Source organism: Pristis pectinata, chromosome 5 (genome assembly GCF_009764475.1).
Source record: "Pristis pectinata isolate sPriPec2 chromosome 5, sPriPec2.1.pri, whole genome shotgun sequence".
Lineage (NCBI taxonomy): Eukaryota > Metazoa > Chordata > Chondrichthyes > Rhinopristiformes > Pristidae > Pristis > Pristis pectinata.
Genome location: NC_067409.1, coordinates 71160887 through 71180705, shown reverse-complemented (window position 1 = coordinate 71180705; position 19819 = coordinate 71160887). Strand labels below are relative to the sequence as shown.

The window sequence follows — 19819 nt, the reverse complement described above, 5'->3', positions numbered from 1 at the left end:
CTCAGGCCATACCCCACATCTAATTTCACTCCTTTGACAAACACTGAAGTGTGCTGCAAGGCTGCTAAAGCAATATCCTGTTCAGGTTAATTTTAAGGCAATGAAATTATTAACTTTACAGAAGCACCAGGCTTAAAAGGGAATGTATGAGGTTTTTAAGCTAGTGGCACACAGAACACAGAAACAGGTGAGTCAGCCCAGACAGTCCACGCCAGTCATTCCACTCTATTCAAGCTCCCTCCACTCTACCTCATTCAGATATCAGCATGACCAACGAAATGGGCTGCAGAGTGTATCCCTGTAATGGGGTGAGCAAGTACAGAATAAAGCATTTTCCAGCTTTCGTACTGCCTGTAGGCAGTGACATTTAATACCATCCAGGTACTATTAGTGCAATGAGTTTTGATCTCAACTTATGGGTGAAATGTTCTCTTCAATTACTTTCTAATCCTTATACGCATTAAATCTATGCCCCATAGTTAATGATCTCGCTCCAAGGGAAATAGGGTGAAGTGGAAGTACCCTAGAGGACTTCAATTTTATACAGAGATTAGATCTTCCCTCAGCTTGCAAAAGCCATGGAAATAGTTACTTCACTGGACTATCCTTAATAAAATCCTCCCAACTCTCAACCCTGCTCCAACACCATCACATTCTCTAGTGACCAGAGCCATGCCTGTACTCTAGCTGAGGTCCAATTATTATTTTCAGTTCAAGCAAGAGTTCTCATTTTCTACATCAGCTAAAGTGTCAGTGTAAAACAGCACATTTTAACCATGTTATTTCCCTGTCCTGCTATCTGCAAGGATCTGTGGGCATGCACTCCATTGCTTTACACTGTCTGGCGTCTTAAGATTCATTTTTTTTTTTGAAAACTCATTTCCCCTCTTCAACCTCTCCAAATACATTACCTCACTTCTGTAGATTGAATGCCATTTCTGCCACTTCTAACTCCCTGACTGACATCTTCCAGCAACCTACAATTTTCTACCTTAGCAACACAAGGTTAATTTCCATGTCTGCAAACTTTTTAATCATGTCCCTGAAAAGTAGACAAACTTTGCAGTACTTAAAATAACATGTTAGTTCCATACTTATTGGAAAGGTGCATGCACGCTGAGAAACTAGTGATGAGAGGATGCATCAAGCTCAAAAAATCAAGTGAATGGATAAAACACTTGCTTGCAAATATTAGTACTATTTGGTTTTGCACTTTTAATTCATATCTACCCTTGACATGCAGTAGTTTTCAGCTGTAGTTTATTTAAAATCATGATTACATAAAAAAGAAAACATAATATACTTTTTGAAATATCAAATGGGAGAAATCGGGACAAGTTACCTATAACCGAACAAAAATGAGTGCACAGAAACATCAGGCAGATTAATTACCATGACAATTCAAAACACTGAAATTTCAGCAATACCCCCGTTAATAAAAAGCCAAATCAAATGGTATTTGTCGGTGTTGGAGAACAACACCTATGCATCCTGTGGCAAGTGTTTAAATGGAGGCAGTGCAAAACCAAGTGTAGAATTAACTGAAAGTACCAAAGGCCAAAACCTGAATTATTCTCCTCCCCATCCCACAGCTTGTCAATTGAATCACACACACAATGTCTGTTTATAACTTAGACAAGAGCAGAACACAACTGCAAACAGCATTTTGAAAAAAATAAAAATGAACACAGAAACTCAGCTTGTTTACTTTAATGAGGTCTCATCCACTTAAAAACAGCTCATTTCAGGTAATCAAAAACATCTTAATGCATGAGTTTTTGAAACTCTAAGTATATTTTGTAGAATGGTCTCCAAATAATGAGAAAGATGTCCATTTGGAAATTACTTTAGATTTTGCCCCACATGGCTCACTCCAAAAAAAAAAGTCCATAAATTCCAAGTTTGTCAAAAAATATAAAATTCTCATTCTGATATTATCTGTCCCTAGAAAACACAAATTGCAATCTCATTTAGTTCCTAGAGATACAGATGAACTCTCACACATTTCCATTCATTTCTATGATGCTGAGCAAGACCTTAAGTCTGTGCACTAGTTTCTTTTACTCAAACCACATTAACTATACACACTGGTTCAGAGCATTCATCCCAGAGTTGCAACATTCAGAATCAGGATAAAAAAGTTGATGCAATGATTATGCACATGTGCTAAGTAATGACATGCCAACATGTTTATATGAAACATCCTGCACTGAAAGAAAAACTCTAGTTCCTTTGGGCCGACACCAAAAGGAACACAAAATCAACTCTCCAGCAGAATCCAATTCTTTGTATGATCTAAGGAACCGTACATCAGCCAAAAACAATTTGCTCTGTAGAATCGTTCACATTAAAAGACAAAGCTGCAATTTTCTCAAAGTATACAAAACATGTTGAAATGGCAAAAGTCAGCAACTCTCTACCCTCAAGAGCAGTTTGATGAGAAGCTCTTCCAACAAAAAACCACATATTCTTAAACGTTCTATTGCTCAGTCCATTGATTACTTTTTAATGTTTTTAGATGGCATCTTGGCATTATCTCCACTGCTAAATGAAAGTGGACAGGATCGAACACTGAAAATTAAAAACTGAAGCCATTACTCGTCTGACCCCACAGTCCTCTTCGCTCGCTTACGGGGAGACCTTCTTGGGGAAGTTTTGTCTGTGAAGAAATAGAAGTTAAAAATATTATTAGAATAAACTGATTTTTCTAATCAAAGTAGTTAGAGATGAAAAGAAATGGAGGGGGAAGAATCATAAACCTCATTGTCATGTGTAATTTGTCTCAGTGTGGCTACCACCTGAAATTTCTTAAGGTGGAGTTAAGCAAAAGGACAAATAACTTGCTCTGTGCCTTATAATAATGATACTCAAGACAGCAGAATGAAAGCACCCAGTGTGTTTCTCTTTCTACAAGTCACTGTGTGGAAGTCACCAATTCCGAAGAGGAAGGAATGTGCTGGGAATAGACAGGTCAGGTAGCATCTCTGGATAGAGAAGCAGAATTTACCTCCTCACGCAAACAGGAGACGCAATACCTCTTATTTTAACTCAACAGGTCCTCTGCAGGTTACGAACGCTTGACCTATGTACATCCTGTCAAACCCTGGGGAGGACCTATATTCCCATTGTCAGATCACCCAAATACTCTGACGAATCTCTGATTAACATATTTTTAATTTAATACACTGCATTGTGTACAGAAAATGCTGTCTTCTACACTTTAAGAGCCAAATGCAGATTGAAAGCTTGGTCACTCAGTCAGCTGTCAACTTCAGGTACCACTTCTCCTTTGCTCTCTCCCCCATTCCATGAAGCTCAATGTAATCAAGAAACAGCACATCATCTTTTGACAAGGCACTTCACACCCTTCCAGATTTCACTAAATTTGGATAATGATGTTGCTACACCTCTTATAGATCCACTGTGTTACCTTATTATCCACTTTTGCCTTTATCTTAATTTCATCACCTCTGCAAACTTACTCACATTTCCCCCAATCCCAAAACTTCCCTATCTGTAACTATTTCTGGCTCTGATGCAAGATCATTGATGAGAAATATTAACTCACTTTCTCTCTTCATAGGCCCAGCTGTCCCAAGTAGTTCAAGCACTGCATTTTCCATTATCTGCAGACTTTTGCTTTTGTAACAACGATGGGCCATTTCATTTCTTCACTGATAAAAGGAACTTAAATTTTAGGCAAAAAGGCTACTTGATGAATGTGAATCAATTCACATTTAATCAAGTCCACAGCAAACATTTATAATTTCAGGCATGTATAAAATTTGGATTATAGTGTACAAGTAAATTGTTTCCATATATTCAACATTTCCCCCATATTAACCTGTACTTCAAGTGCAGTTAGATAGCTTTCAACTGTTTTAGAAATTTATAGTGCAACAATTGGATGGAAAACACAAAACCAACTTTTGTAACAAGTGTATTAGTAGGAAAATGTCAGATGTGTACTGTCAAATCTCAAACTTGGAACAAGATTTTGTCGCCAGCATTCAAAAGCTGATCAAAAATCATTTGTTAGATGAAATTTGACAGTCAGAATTAAGGTTACAATACTGGATTGAGTATTCAAAAGATATAATCAAACCCATTAATTATTTAGCTCCATTTAATCTTGAAGGATTGCTCCTTGAGATGTCAGTGGAAATGAGTAGTAGTACAAGGCTTTTTTGTTTAAAATCTGTTGCCATGCCTGAGACTTCATAAAAACATTTTATTAGGGTGACCATATATATTAAAGCAAATCTATCCAAATACATACAAACTAATGATAAGTTTTAGATATTATGAGTATTTTTAATCATATTTTGTTCAGCTTAACCTCCATCTTACTTAAGCATGCTGTAATATTTTAATGCCTTTTGTTTTGACCAATATAGTCACAGCTGTTCTTTTAATGCTGGACTTTACCAGATAGTAGAGAATATTTTTATAATGGGGCCTTTATATCATGTGATATTTATTCCTAGCAACAAAGGTGGTACAGCAGGAGCACATTTAACCAGCAAGTAACAAAAACAATTTTCTAAGCGTGCATGTGTGGAAATGGAAGAGACCACATCGAGTTAATGTGCTTTACCATACAAAATACTGGCATGGCAGAAAAAAGGTACAAAACAGTTCTTTCATCTTTGGTCATATAACAAGTGGTTCCCTTATCCCTTTAATATTAAGCCCAAGATTTTAAGGAACTTCATCCAAAAGCAAATAGTAACAGTATTACAACCTCAATTGTGCTTAATTTTAGTAAAATAGACGTGAACAATGGAAACATTGGATCTCACCTCGTCTACTCTGCACTGAAGGCACAAGAAAGGCAAAGCAAAAGATAGCAAACATTAGAATCAATGTTTTAAAATCCATTTTCTTCTGATAAAGAGTCAGGTGCAGGTATGTTTGAAAGCAGGCAGATATGTATTTCTTAAACTCAACATGCAGGAAAGCAATTTCAGTGACATTCTATTCACAATTGATAGGTACACATCAGAAATCAGAAACAAGAGCACTGATATTTAAAGTGCTAATTAAAAAGCTTTGCTGACAGAAGGCTGATGAATCCTGATACAACAGATATAAATTGTCTAAAGCATGCATCAGTGAAGGAGAGCTTGCCAAAGTGGCCCATGTATTTTGAATACACTCCTTTGCTCATGTTCGGCCATGGATAATCCTTAAATGAAAATCAAAAACCTGCTGGAAATCTGAAATAAAGCAGAAAATACCAGATACACTCAGCAAAACAGACAGCATCTGTGGTAAGAGAAACAAAGTTCACATTGATTCAAAGGTCTTTCATCAGAATTGATGAATGTTAACTCATTTCCCTTTCTGCAGATACTGCCTAATTTGCTGATTGCTTCCAGTATTCTGATTGACTGCAAGTGAAGGAAGAGCCAGCTTATAATTAGTCAAATGAAAACCTGCTTTGCAATACACAGTTGTGCAAATCAATGTATACAGCAAGGATGCTGGCTTATTGGGCCTATTCAATTTTTATTTTAAAAAGATGACAATACACCAAGCTATTCCATTAGTATGACAACCAGGAACTTTTTTTTAACTGAGGCTATTTCCAATGGTGTCTATCCAAGCACGATCAGTTTATAACATGCCATGCTTGAAATTGCTAATGGCATATTCTGCCACATGTTAAATGCATGTATTAGCCAAAAGGCAATAGGTATGGTCTCTGTTGTAACCTACAAGGTGTATTACACAATTTTCAAGAACTTCTCAAGCACAGGCTATGTACAAGAAATAGGATGGACAGGTGATAGCAGAGGTCTTGAAACTCGAGATATACCATGCGGAAGGTAAACACAGAAGCCCTAGATTCAGAGACATCATAACAAGGTGGAACAGACCATTCTTTTTGATAAATGTATGCACAAAACTTCCTGGCCATTGTAAAAACTATCTGACACTTATGCAGCACAATTTAGATTAAGAATAAAGGCTCTACTCCATAAAAAGCAATGAGATTGCACTAATTCAAAATTAAGCTTTCTCAGTAGAGCCATTTAGCAAACAGCTAAACTGAACAGCTATTAAAGTGTCAGATTACAAGAAAGGTCCTGCAAGTCAATTACATTGCAATTGCATAATCAAATTTCCCACCACAACAGACTTCCCTCATCAGCCTAAGTGTTAATAGCTTATTAATATCAGAGCCAGAATCTCTGAAATTCAGTCATACTAACATTTTCAAGTAACTCTTTAATAATGGCACAAATTAACAAATCCACCAAAACAGGCAACAAAGCAGGTTAGATTTAAATAGGACAATGCCCACTTGTAAGCTACTTACTGATCTGGTTCAGGGTTTCCTGAGGAATCCAGCTCATGTCTACGTTGTTGTGGTTAGATGTACCCATCTCTACTTTAGTAGTTGGCCGTCTTCTCTGATTGGGGTAGAAAAACAAAGGTAACAAATGCTAACAAAACTACATTATCAAAGCAGTTAAAAAAAATAAATGCTCAGAACAATAGGATAAGCAAATTAATTTCACATATGGAAATGACCATTCTGGATCCAAGGTACACCAAGTGGTTCCTACAAATTTTAGCTGAATGTTAAAGTGCATTAGAACTGAAGATTAACAAAATATGATAGGACACATGGGATTCTAGCAGGCAAAGAAACACAGCCAAAACAATTCTGCAATCTCTCAGTGGTGGATTCAGCAGTAGCATTGGGAGAAGCAATTTCACATTGACCTATTATAGGTCAGAGTCATTATGGCACTGACCATTCAGTTGATGACATCCATACCAGTTCTCTGCAGAGTAATCCAATCATTTCCATTGTTTTGCTCTATCCACAATGCCTGCAAGTTTATTTGCCTCTGGTGCACATCAAATTTCCTTGTGAAACCACTAATCTTCCACCATCCTCACTAGCAGAGTGTTCCTGGTCATTACCATTTGCGCATAAAATTTTGTTCCCTGCATCTCTCGTCCAATTGAGCTTAAATTTGGTTGAATTGGAGCAGCTTTTCTGTCTACCTAAACAATAACTCTATTTTATAGATCTGTATCAAATCAATAGTCCTGATCCGCCAGAGTATTTGCAGACATATTTAACCTCTCCTTGATATTCCCACCTGTTTTAATAAGACCACTATCATCCTGGTACCCGAGAAAAACAAGGTAACATGCCTTAATGACTACTGACTGGTGGCTCTGACATCCACCATCATGAAGTGCTTCGAGAGTCTGGTCACGGCACGTATTAACTCCAGCCTCCTGGATAACTTCAACCCACTGAAATTCGCCCACCGCCAAAACAGGTCTACAGAGGACGCCATCTCCCTGGCCCTACACTCAGCTCTGGAGCATCTAAATGGTAAAGACACATGTTAGACTACTGTTTATTGACGACAGCTCTGCCTTCAACACTACAATTCCAAGCAAGGTCATCACCAAACTCCGAGACCTCTGACTCAACACCTCCCTCTGCAACTGGATCCTTGACTTTCTGACCAACAGACCGCAATCAGTGAGAATAGGCAGCAACACCTCCAGCATGATTTTTCTTAACACTGGTGCCCTACAAGGCTGCATCCTCACCCCCCTACTCTACTCCCTATACACTCATGACAGTGTGGCCAGATTCTGCTCAAACTCCATCTAGAAGTTTGCAGATTATACGACTGTATCTCAAATAATGCAGAGTACAGGAAGGAGATGAGAGCTTAGTGACATGGTGTCATGACAACAACTTTTCCCTCAGTGTCAACAAAAGAGCTGGTCATTGACTTCAGGAAAGAGGGTGGTATACATGCACCTGTCTACATCAATGGTGCTGAGGTTGAGAGCTTCAAGTTCCTTGGAGTGAACATCACCAATAGCCTGTCCTGGTCCAACTACATAGATGCCATGGCCAACAAAGCTCACCAGCGCCTCTACTTCCTCAGGAGGCTAAAGAAATTTGGCATGTCCCCTTTGACATTCACCAACTTTTATAGATGCATCCAGATAGGATGTTTTCTATGGTGCATCACGGCTTGGTATGACAACTGCTCTGCCCGGGACTGCAAGAAACTGCAGTGAATTGTGGACACAGCCCAGCACGTCACAGAAACCAGCCTCCCCTCCATGGACTCTGTCTACACTTCTCGCTGCCTTGGCGAAGCAGCCAGCGTAATCAAAGACCCCACCCACCCAGAACATTCTCTCTTCTCCCCTCTCCCATCAGACAGAAAATACCGGAGCCTGAGGGCACATACCACCAGGCTCAAGGACAGCTTCTATCCCGCCGTTATAAGACTATTGAACGGTTCCCTTATACAATGAGATGGACTCTGACCTCACGATCTTCCTTATGACCTTGCACCTTATTGTCTACCAGCACTGCACTTCCTCTGTTCTGTTATTGTTTTTACCCTGTACTACCCCAATGCACCGTGTAATGAATTGATCTGTACGAACGGTATGCAAGACAAGTTTTTCACTGTACCTCAGTACAAGTAACAATAATAAACCAACACCAAATCCCCTTAATCTCCTTTGTGCCAAGAATCCAAACAAACCCTTTAACCAAAATTCATGTGCCTTGGAGCCATTCTGGTGTTTCAATGGCCATAGGAAGAGAACCTAAAAGGACCTACACACCCTTCCTAAAGAACTGACAAGAGCTGGATGCAAAACTTTAGATGTAATCTCATCAGAGCTTTACAAAGATCCAACACAACTTGCCCACTTTTGTACAGTTAATTCGAATTAGATTAACCCTTTAGTGGGAGTATATTTACTAATACCATGCAATCTTTACCAGAGGAATCCTGAAAGGTCTAGTATACAAATTGATGCTTTTGGGCTAAACACCTTGCTGAGAAACAGGTGAATGATTAGACTACAAACAATGCTACATTTTCCAAGTACTCGCATTAAAGTTGAACTAACCCTTCAAATGTTGTATTAAGTGTAATTATAAAAATAGGCACCAACAACTAGCCAACCTATGTGTAGAGAACTGCAGTGTGATCCAGATTTTTGATTCTGCTCACTGCAGCAAAGAACAAAGCAACTAGAAGTCAGCTGCAGGTAAATCAGACTCTGGGCTCAGAGTTCAGGTGTCCATAACATCTAAGCTGAGAAGCCAGATAGGCCTCTTCTGAATTTTTTAAAAACTATAATTGATGTTTAATTTATATCGATTAATTATATTTAAGTGAAAATTTTAAAAAGTTGAATTTGAACATTTGAACTATTTCCAGACAGGCAACCATCAAGATGGGTTAGCGTAAAATTAGTTTAAAACAATGGGTGCTTGATGGTCTTGGTGGGCCGAAGAACTCATTTCTGTGTTGTCTCTCTCTCCATTTTTTCTGGTCAACAGTGCAAAGGCATTCTGGCACAGACAGGGTCTCAGTTTGCACTACCTGACACCTAGTTGCCATGGCAGCAACACCATCAGATTCTTGGCAACCATGCGAATGCTAAAGAATCAAGGGCTACCTCAAAAGGCAGGCCAGGTCCAGTGCAATCCAGGTCAATGAAGTCTCCGTTATCAGAAGTTAATATCTGAACCCTGTTTTTGTATCTTTAGTCATCCTCTGTCATCTCATGCATTTGTAACTAAAATTTACACAATCTAATACCGTTGTGTCAACATGCAAAAAGTTCTGTCATAGAAGAGAATTTTAAGGATCAACCCCAGTTCTGGAGATACAACTTAATCAAATGACAGAACCAGAATTCATAAAGTGGTGAAAAACAAAGTGCACCAGAATTTAAAACTCCAACAAAGCATACTTACTTTTCTTGATTCCAGGAGCTGGTGGATACCAACCACAACAAGTAACGCAAGGCCAGTTAGGAACATGTACAAGAAGATTCTGCAAATTAAGTTGTTTCTGTTAAAATATTTATCAGGAGCAAGTGCAGAGAACCAATGCAAAGCAAAAGCATCAGCATGAACTGAGAGAAAAAAATCAACAGGATGGACTCCAATCAGACTATGCACACAATTTTCTCATCTTTATTTACACAGCTTTCTCATTCCTCCAAGGCAGTTCACCGACTGTTGAGAATGTGGCCGTGGAGGGAATATGGAGATTTTTGTATATCCCATGGGTACAACCATATGGTAATGAAGGGCTCTATGGTTTGAAAAACATCCTAAAAGCATGCGTCAATAATTGGCATAATCACAATAGGAAAGTTTGGTGAGAAAAGGGGAGTCACTGTACTATAATGAACTACAGAACATGTGAATTGCCTTGTACTTTCTAGAGTAGGTATCACCCTAGAGTACTTTCATGGAATGCCAGCTTCACCAGTAGTACAACAGGTATACAGTGAAACATTCATTCATACAAACTGATCAATCTCCACTTACTACTACATGCCTTTTGTCACAAGCAAAAGATCAGTGGGAAAAAATGAATTATGAAAAAAAAGGTAAAAGTAATGTTTGTTGATTCATTAAATATTAACATTATCATTTAGTTTAGCTAAACCTTGAGCATACTAATGATATCAAATATGTAAATGGACTCAAATTACCTGGATATTCTAAAACCAGCCCATTTTATCAGCCTGAAGAAAAAGTCAACAATATATACAAACTGCACTTTAATATTTTGTACATATACATGGGATATTCAAAAATCTCCACACCCCACTATCATGTAGCACACTTTAACCAATGTAATTCATATATTCGGCAGACTTTTCACTATGCAGTACAAGAATTGCACTGGATACAAATCTATAGGAAATATTAGAGTACAAAAATTATGAAACTATACCATACAAATGGAATGGTCCATTTGTCCCACTGATCAGTGCAATTAAATGAAAATATTTCTACAGTATTTTAATGTATATGGTTTAAATAACTAGCATTTGGAAATTTAACTAGTTTCCTTAAACAGAAATATTCAACTCTAGCTCCACCAATTAAAAGTATATTTTTTTGTCACATCATGCAAGTTTGGCCTTGGTGCAATCAGTACAACCTACATACATAACCATAGAGGCAGGTATCATTCCAGACCAAAGTGCTACTCACATAAAGCGTTAAACCACATAACCATATTCAAAAAAAAAATTATGCCCAACTGTCCATTCAAAGGACTTCTAAATTTTCACCTCCAATAACTACTGAAGACAATGGACAGTTTATTCAGATGTTGGAGAATGGTGCTGGGTCGCAAAGAAAAAGGGTAAAATTGCCTCTGTAGTACCAGGTATTAAATGCAGCACCACAATTAAAACAAAATTACAAAATAAAACACAACTGGGCAGCCAGAAATAACACCCAATTTACTACCCAAAAACAAAATACAATCCCCTTCAAACACTTACGTTTCCCCATCCAGACCATCCTCTCGCTCAGTTATTGTAACAGTCTGGTTGAAAACAGCATCACGGTAAATATTGCCCTAAAAAGAAAGAGGAGCAATTAGCTATCCAGATAGACCAAATTACAGACATCACTGCCCATCACGACCCCCAACAGAACTGACAGGCAATCACTTACACTGGCATCCTTGTAGTTGAGGTTGATGACTAATCCAAATGGCCGACCTCCCATTGGCTCAGCAGGGATAAACGAATACTCAAATGTTGCTTGACGTTGGGACTGCACCAATGTGTTCAACTGTAGTGCTGTAAACTGAGAGAGAAAAGATCCGCTTGCATTATTCTGCAACACATGCATACTGAAGCAAACACGAAACTCTGGTACAGTAAGCCAAGCCATTTGGGGAGTGAAGGTTAAATGTTAGACAAGTAGTTAAGTCAGAAGATGGTCTAGATAAATTTGAAAGCTACAAAACATGCTACATTAAAGAGAATGAAATGTGTTATTAATTAGGATGATTTAATTCAAACTATTTGCATCCTACATTATTAGATGTACTTAATACTTAAAAAGTACTCACATTCTGAATATAAAACTGGTAGTCTTGAGGATAACGAAATGAAGCGTCCAAAGATTCCACCACAAATTCTTCATTACCCTTGTTCGTAAATCCAACCAAGAATTTCACAATGTTGTTAGCTGGGAAATCTGAAAAGTGATTATGTATAAACATCAGGAAAATGCTACACAATGACCACCCATTTCTTCATTCCCAAAACTGTGAAGTGATCCTCATGCAAGGGAAGGAGCAGATATGAGTGCAATCAACATGTTCAACATGGAGCCCAGTCAACTGCCACTAATTCTCATCACATTCAGTCCTCTGCCTCCCAAACTATTACAATAAAGCTTGAGGGACAGTATCTCAATGTTTCATTAGGCACTCTGCATTTTTCCCAATTCAACAAAAAGTTCAGTAACTTTGCATTGTAACCACTTCTGCTACTTTCCTTAGATGATTCTGATATCACTGAACCTCTGCCAGGATCATTGTTTCTTTGCCTCATTATCCCCCTTTGCTTGCACTTTCTATCAGAAATTCCCATTCCCCTCGGCCTGTATTTAAAATCTGTTCCATCTCCAATTTCTTTCAATTCTCACAGGGTCATTAATCCAAAATGTTAATTTTCTTTCCTTACTACAGAAAAAACCCAAATATTTTGTTTTTACTTGAGAGCATCCGAATGGCAGTTATTGCTGTAATGCAAGAATTGCAGCAGCTAATTTATACATCGACAGCTCCCACAAGCAGCAATGTTACATTGGGCAGATTATTTATTTCATTGTTGATCAAGGCATAAATATCGTCCAAAATTTCAGGGGAATGTTCCTGTTCTGCAAATGGTGCCTTAGAATCATTTACATTCATCTTAAAGAGCAGATGGGAGCTTAGGCTGAACATCTCACCTCAAGGATGATAATGCAGCATTCCCTCAAAACTGCACTGGCCAGTCAACCTAGATTTTTCTACTCAAGTCCCTAGGGAATAACTTGAACCTACAATCTTCCAGCTAAAGAGCAACTAAGCTATAATTTAAGTGAATGAGTTGGAGTACTCAATGCATATCGAAAGAAAGAGTTGTAACAAGGTTAAAAGAAGTTGCCTTAATGGAAAAATAAGAGATTTGGCATAGCAAGTCAGCCATCAAGTCTAGTCAAAAATTATTGTACAATGATATTTAGCTGGGATGAAAACGACAACCAATAACAATTATTAAATCACAGGGTGACAAAATACAGCTCCTACAATGATCTGTGAAATATACAACACTATTTGGTGCAGAATAATAACATTGAGGACTATTGGATTAGATGGCATAACGAACGTGCTTAAATTGATTTTCCTACCTTCTCCCTTCACAAACAAGATAGTTGTGTCAGCATTGGGAGAAGCTTTTGGTTCGCCAAATGTGGAATCTTCTTCCTCCTCTTCCTCTTCTTTTTCATCTTCCATCTAGTGACAAAAATCACACCAAAATTTCATTATGCTCTGGGATGAATTTGACATGGCTTTCATCAATACATACAAGTTTGCCAGATACAAGAGAAACTTTGAATTGAACAAAGGGTAACTAACCCTTGGTGCTCAATCCCAGTTAAAAATGGGTGCATGTCTTAAATGGAAATGCACCTATGATTCTGCCTAAAATCAAAGCAATAATGTTTTGTACTACAGAACCTGAAGTTTAGGCTTTTTGAATTTACTAAAACTTACACCTCTAAAGCCTAAATCAGATAGGGCAGCACTACAGCTATGTCAATAAGCTTTTAGATGCTACAATATTCTCTGTCACAATCACTTTCATGAAACAAAGCATTAATATTTAACAACCACCATTAGTGCTAGTAAAAATAGAAAGTTAATTGCATTGGGAAAATTAGGAATGAGAAGTCCTTGAACATCATAGCTTCACCAGAACAAAAACTTACAATGTCTGTTGTATCATCCTCTTCTATTTCTGCTTCATCATCTTCATCTTCCACTACAGAATCATCTATACCTTCTTCATCTTCTGTTGGGTCATCTGCAGCAACTAATGACAGCCCTGCACCTATTGTCAGAAGAATCATTTATTTTGAATCACTTTAAGTGTAATGGTTTTCATTCAGAGATGGAGATTGCTCCTTTGTAAACATTAAAATTTAACCCAAAACACAAGACACAAATAAACCTTTTGATCAAGCAGCTTATAGAGAAGAGCAATTGTTGAGTGCTATTGCCCAAATCAACTCATTGCTACAAATGGGTCAGACAGCATGAATTTTCAAAATTAAGTTTGCACAAGATTTTGCCAAGGAATCTTTTTGAACTTGATGAATCTTGAGCCCATTTAAGATTATGTCTTCCTACAAGGCAAAAGAAGAAACGCAAAAATGTGGGAGATCGAGGTCAAATATGCAATTCTTGGAAAAATTGATTTAGTCATTAGGATTTCGGGATTTACGAATACGACACCCATTTTGCAAAATAGAGGGAATAGCAGTATAGAGCAAAGGGATTGTGATTAATGTTTGCACAACAGAGTTAGTGCAACATTATGACACCCATTATAGAAAGTGCATTAGAGCTATTGAGATCATTCAGTCCAGCTACACTTAGTACTCTCATCCTTGGTATCTTATGAGGATACATCTGGAGTTCAAGCAATTTGCATATGGGAGAAAAAGCAAATAAAGTTGCATCAAGAGGGGAAAGTTTCCTCTAATAGGAAGACAAGAATAAAGCAAATACAATTTAAAATGGCTGATGAGAATCAATTTCTTCAATGAATCTTTAGATCTAAATGCTTTGGCACCGTTGTGACAGAGCTAGTTGTGATTTTTAAGAAAAGAGAAAGATGTGCAACAGTGAACCAAGGGTGACAAGTGCAGGACTGCTGTGGCAAAGAACCAGTGCCGACACTGTGGGCCTAAAGACTTCCACTAGAAACTGCATTTACTGGAATCTGAAGCAAAAAAAAAAGAAACTGCTGGAGGAACTCAAAAGATTGAGCAGCATCTGCGGACCTAAGGGGATGGTGGACTGATGCAGGGTCACGACCCAAAACTTTCACCATCCCTTTGCCTCCCCAGGTACTGCCTGGCCTAATGAGTTTGTTTTAGATTTCCTCAGTTCACTCTATTAATAACTCAGTCTCAAGCAATAATACACAAAATACAGGAAATGCAGAAATTGGTCAGTTAAAATTTCTGATGGGCAAGTGGCATGTTGTTACATTTTAAATGTATATTTTTCATTAGCAGGTTACATTACCCATATTAATGCTGCTGACAAGCAAAGCTTATATAGCAGCAATGTCCAATATTAGCTATTTCATACAGGACGTACAAATATCTGTTTAATAGGGCAGCTACAAATCTGTTGCAGATACCAGTTTGTATCTTTGCATAGATTACAATAACTTATTTGCAACAACTTTAACAAAAGGAGTCCATGGAACTTCAGAGGCTGGAGGATAATTAGCCCAGCTAGGAAGTGACTAGGAATCAAGTAAGACTGGGGCTGAAGGTGAAGGCTCTGGACTTTCCAGTGAATTGGAGCATCTGTTCTTCCAAAACTGAATGAAAACTCAGCAGTCAAAAGTTTGGAGACAGTTGAGAAGTAGGAGTGGAAAGGTGGACTGTGGAACGAGGATTGGGAAAAAAAGACAGAAGTAGTGGGCGGAAGAAAGCACATCATCCTGCTATCATGTCCATCTAATCCCATCTATGGAAGATAAAAGTAGAAGGACCTAGACAAATATATTCAAGAGAACAAATCTTTGCTTGAAAGACTAGTCATGCTTATGTTGGCAAACAATGAATCAAGCAGAGGTAGGTACCAGAGAAATATTGAAGCATATTGAACAGAAAAAGAATTTCAAAATAAGGCAGTTGTGACTACAGTAGAGAGTGAAGTTTAGTGCAAAACACAAGCTTTCACCCCAATAGACTCACTTAAAAGTAAAACTTCAAATCAGTGAAAATGGCAGAGCCAAACTATCACAAACAAATTAAGCTAAAAGAGCTACCTTAACTATAAAATAAAAACACTTTCAATTAGGCTTAATTAAATTAGACTGAAGTAAAACAATTCAGAAAGCAAGGGAGCCAGGGAAAAAAGTCAATGGAAAAATTCAATACATTATCCCCATTGACAAAGTGAAACAATACCCTAAGCTCTGCATATTTCACAAAGCAGAACAATCTGAAAAACTGCAAGTGGCTAAGCACCAAAAGTACTTCATCTTGAAGGGCTCCAGAGAAATGCAAGTCTTTTTGGAAGAAGTCTGCAAGTATAAGAAACAATTAACTTTGTTGAACAGTTGCCCATGTAGAATACAGAACAAAATGGACTGAACTACTCTCAGAACCACCTCACACTAAAGTTAATTCAATATTGCAGATTTTTGAACATTTTAAATATCAGCCTGATTTATTTATGCCACTAAAGTACAATCCAATGAGTTGCTTAATTCGGGTGTACAAAATTAAGAGTACAAGAAAGGATAAATATGATGAGCCCACTTCCCTCAACAGACATCAGCAACTGTTGAGGGAAACACTTAGTAGGACTGGAAAAAAGTTGAGAAAATATATTCACCCAGTTATCAGTTGAGGTCTGGAACTCAATGGACAGGAGAGACATGGGCAAGCAAGAAGTATCAATAGTGTGTTGTAACCTGACTCAAAGAGCTGGGAAGTGGGATTGAGCAAAAAAGTCATAATGGACCAAATTACCTCCTCCTGTATCATTACTTACTATGATTCTATGAAAGCTAAAAAATTTAACAGCTTGTTAAGAGCTTCTTTAAAAAAGACTAGAAAATAGTTTTTTTTTAAATAGCATCAATTAAGATTAAAATGCAAGCTGCTGCAAGCTTTTCATTGTACCTGTGCACATGACAGTAAACTCGCCATAACAGAGTATAATTAAAAAGTGATCGAAGCTTTGACAACCAGGCCTGAAATAAATTGTAAACCAGCGGGACGTGGATTGCCACGACGGACGGAGGGGGAGTGGAGAAGGGAGCGGGAGGTGGAGGCCGGCCGGCCGGCGCTGCTGCTCTTACGGAGGGGAGAGGCAATTCGGTCTGGCCCACTGACACGTCAGCTTAGGCTGGGACGGGGAGGGGGGGGGGGGAAGGGAGCCGGACCCAGCGCCCCCCTGCCCACACCCCGCCACCACGCTCCCCACACTCCCCCCCGGCCACCCCCACACTCCCCCCCGGCCACCCCCACACCCCTCCGCCAGAGCAGTCGGCCCTACGCCCGGATCCGGGGAGAGCCTCCGGGGAGCCGGCGGCCTCCTTCCTCGGGCCCTGCAGCCCCCGCCTCCGGTTGGACGCTCGGTGACAGGGTGATGAATCCGTCCTTACCGGGGCCCCGCTGCACCAGGCTAAGCGGGAAGACGAGGAGGAGCAGCAGGGAGAACGACAGCAGACGGCTCATGGCGGCGGCACCGACTCGCACACCGACTGGGCCGGCGATGGCGGCGGACATCCGGGCTCCGGGGGGCGGGGGTCACAGGGCGCCGAGCTCCGCCTCCTCCCCGCCCTCCCGCCTGTTCCACTCTTCCCATTCGCTCCCTCACACCCCTCTTCCCCTCCTCCCTCTCCCCTCCTCCCCGCCTCCCTCCTCCCTCTCCCCGCCTCCCTCCTCCCTCTCCCCCCTCCCTCCTCCCTCTCCCCTCCTCCCCGCCTCCCTCCTCCCTCTCCCCCCTCCCTCCTCCCTCTCCCCCCTCCCTCCTCCCTCTCCCCCCTCCCTCCTCCCTCTCCCCTCTCCCCCCTCCCTCCTCCCTCTCCCCTCTCCCCTCCTCCCTCTCCCCTCCTCCCCCTCCCCCCTCCCTCCTCCCTCTCCCCCCTCCCTCCTCCCTCTCCCCCCTCCCTCCTCCCTCTCCCCTCTCCCCTCCTCCCTCTCCCCTCCTCCCCGCCTCCCTCCTCCCTCTCCCCCCTCCCTCCTCCCTCTCCCCTCTCCCCTCCTCCCTCCTCCCCTCCTCCCTCTCCCCCCTCCCTCCTCCCTCTCCCCTCTCCCCTCCTCCCTCTCCCCTCTCCCCTCCTCCCTCCTCCCCGCCTCCCTCCTCCCTCTCCCCCCTCCCTCCTCCCTCTCCCCTCCTCCCTCCTCCCTCTCCCCTCCTCCCCGCCTCCCTCCTCCCTCTCCCCTCTCCTTCATTCTATCCAAATTCCCCTTCCACCCTCCTCCTCCTCCTCCTTTCTCCCTCCCCACCCCCTCCCCCAACCTCGTCTCTCTGACTCTATCTGCCTTCCTTTCCACACCTATGTATTGGCCCACTCAAAAAAAATCATAGCTGAAGTTATGTAACTTCATCTCCACATTCTCCTCTCCCCACGCTATCATGGTATTTACTTTGCGTCAGAATTTTCCAAGAAGGCAGTGGGGGATAGTGAGAGCAGTGTGGAGCGTGCTAATATGCTAAGGAAGGGGTAGTGTTGGGTCTCTTGAAGAACATTATGGTGGATAAGTCCCCAGGGCCTGATGGGATATACCCCCGGTTATTGGGAGAGGCAAGAGATAAGATTGTTGGCACCTTGACCAAGATCTTCCACAGGCGAGCTCCCAGAGTATTGGTGAGTAGCTAATGTTGTTCCATTGTTCATGATGGGAAAACGGGATAATCCTGGAAACTAGACTGGTGAGTCTCACGTCAGTGGTAGGAAAGCTATTGGAGAAGACTCTTAGGGATAGAGTCTATGAGCACTTGGAAAACCATGGCCAAATAAGGAACAGTCAGTATGGTTTTGTGCGGGGCAAGTCATGCCTTACTAACTTGACAGTTTTTTGAGAAACTGACAAAGGTGATTGATGAAGATAGAGCTGTGGATGTCGTCTACATGGATTTTAGTAAGGCATTTTACAAGATTCCTCATGGTAAGCTCATCCAGAAGATTAAGAGGCATGGGATCCATGGTGATATGGCCGTTTGGATTTAGAATTGGCCTGCCCATAGAAGATGGAAGGTAGTGGTCAATGTGTCTTATTCCAGCTGAAGGTCCATGACTAGTGGTGTTCTGCAGGGATCCAAACTGAAATGACTTGGATGAAAATCTGGATGGGTGAGTTAGTAAGTTTGCAGATGATACAATGATTCGTAGTGTTGTGGATAGTGTAGAAGATTGCCAAAGGATACAGTGGGATATAGATAAATTGTAGATATGGGCAGAGAAATGGCAGATGGAGCTTAATCCAGCTAGGTGTGAGGATTTGCACTTTGGGAGATCAAATGTAAAGGGAAAGTACACAGTTAATGGCAGGACCCTTAACAACATTGATGTACAGAGGGATATTGGGGTCCAAGTCCATAGCTCCCTGAAAGTGGCCGCACAAGTTGATTGTGTGGTAAAGAAAGTGTATTGCTTGCCTTTATTAGTTGAGGCATTGAGTTCAAGAGTCAGGAAGTTACGCTGCAGCTTTATAAAACTCTGATTAGGCTGCATCTGGAGTATTGCATTCAATTCTGGTCGCTCCATTATAGGAAGGATGTGGAGGCTATGGAGTGGGTTCAGGAAAACTTTACCAGGATGCTGCCTGGATTAGAGGGTATATTGCTATAAAGAGAGGTTGGACAAACTTGGGTTGTTTTCTCTGGAGTAGTAGATGCTGAGGGGAGACCAGGCAGAGGTTTATAAGGTTATGAGAGGCATAGATAGAGTAGACAGCTGGTATCTTTTTCCCAGGGTCAAAATGTCCGATACTAGAGGGCATGCATTTAAAATGAGGGGGGTAAGTTCAAAGGAGAGGTGCAGGGCAGGTTTTTTACACTGAGAGTGGTGGATGCTTAGAATGCACTGCCAGGCGTGGTAGTGGAGACAAATACGATAGAGACGTTTAAAGGGCTTTTAGATAGGCACATGAATGTGCAGGAAATGGAGGGATATGGACTTGTGTAGGCAGAAGGGATTAGTTTAGTTAGGTGTTTAATTACTAGTTTAG

At 40.6% G+C, this 19819-nt stretch overlaps 1 protein-coding gene across 1 annotated transcript; it reads right to left on the bottom strand.

Annotated features, from left to right (window-relative positions):
* Window positions 1-1694: 1694 nt before the first annotated feature.
* Window positions 1695-17406, bottom strand: ssr1 (signal sequence receptor, alpha). The gene is made up of 9 exons (XM_052016731.1): window positions 17248-17406; window positions 13820-13941; window positions 13238-13343; window positions 11910-12037; window positions 11507-11641; window positions 11332-11408; window positions 9779-9857; window positions 6326-6419; window positions 1695-2659 (listed from the first exon to the last, which is right to left on the bottom strand). The coding sequence occupies exons 1-9, from the start codon at window positions 17369-17371 to the stop codon at window positions 2595-2597; spliced, it is 930 nt and encodes a 309-aa protein (XP_051872691.1). The 5' UTR covers window positions 17372-17406; the 3' UTR covers window positions 1695-2594.
* Window positions 17407-19819: the final 2413 nt, after the last annotated feature.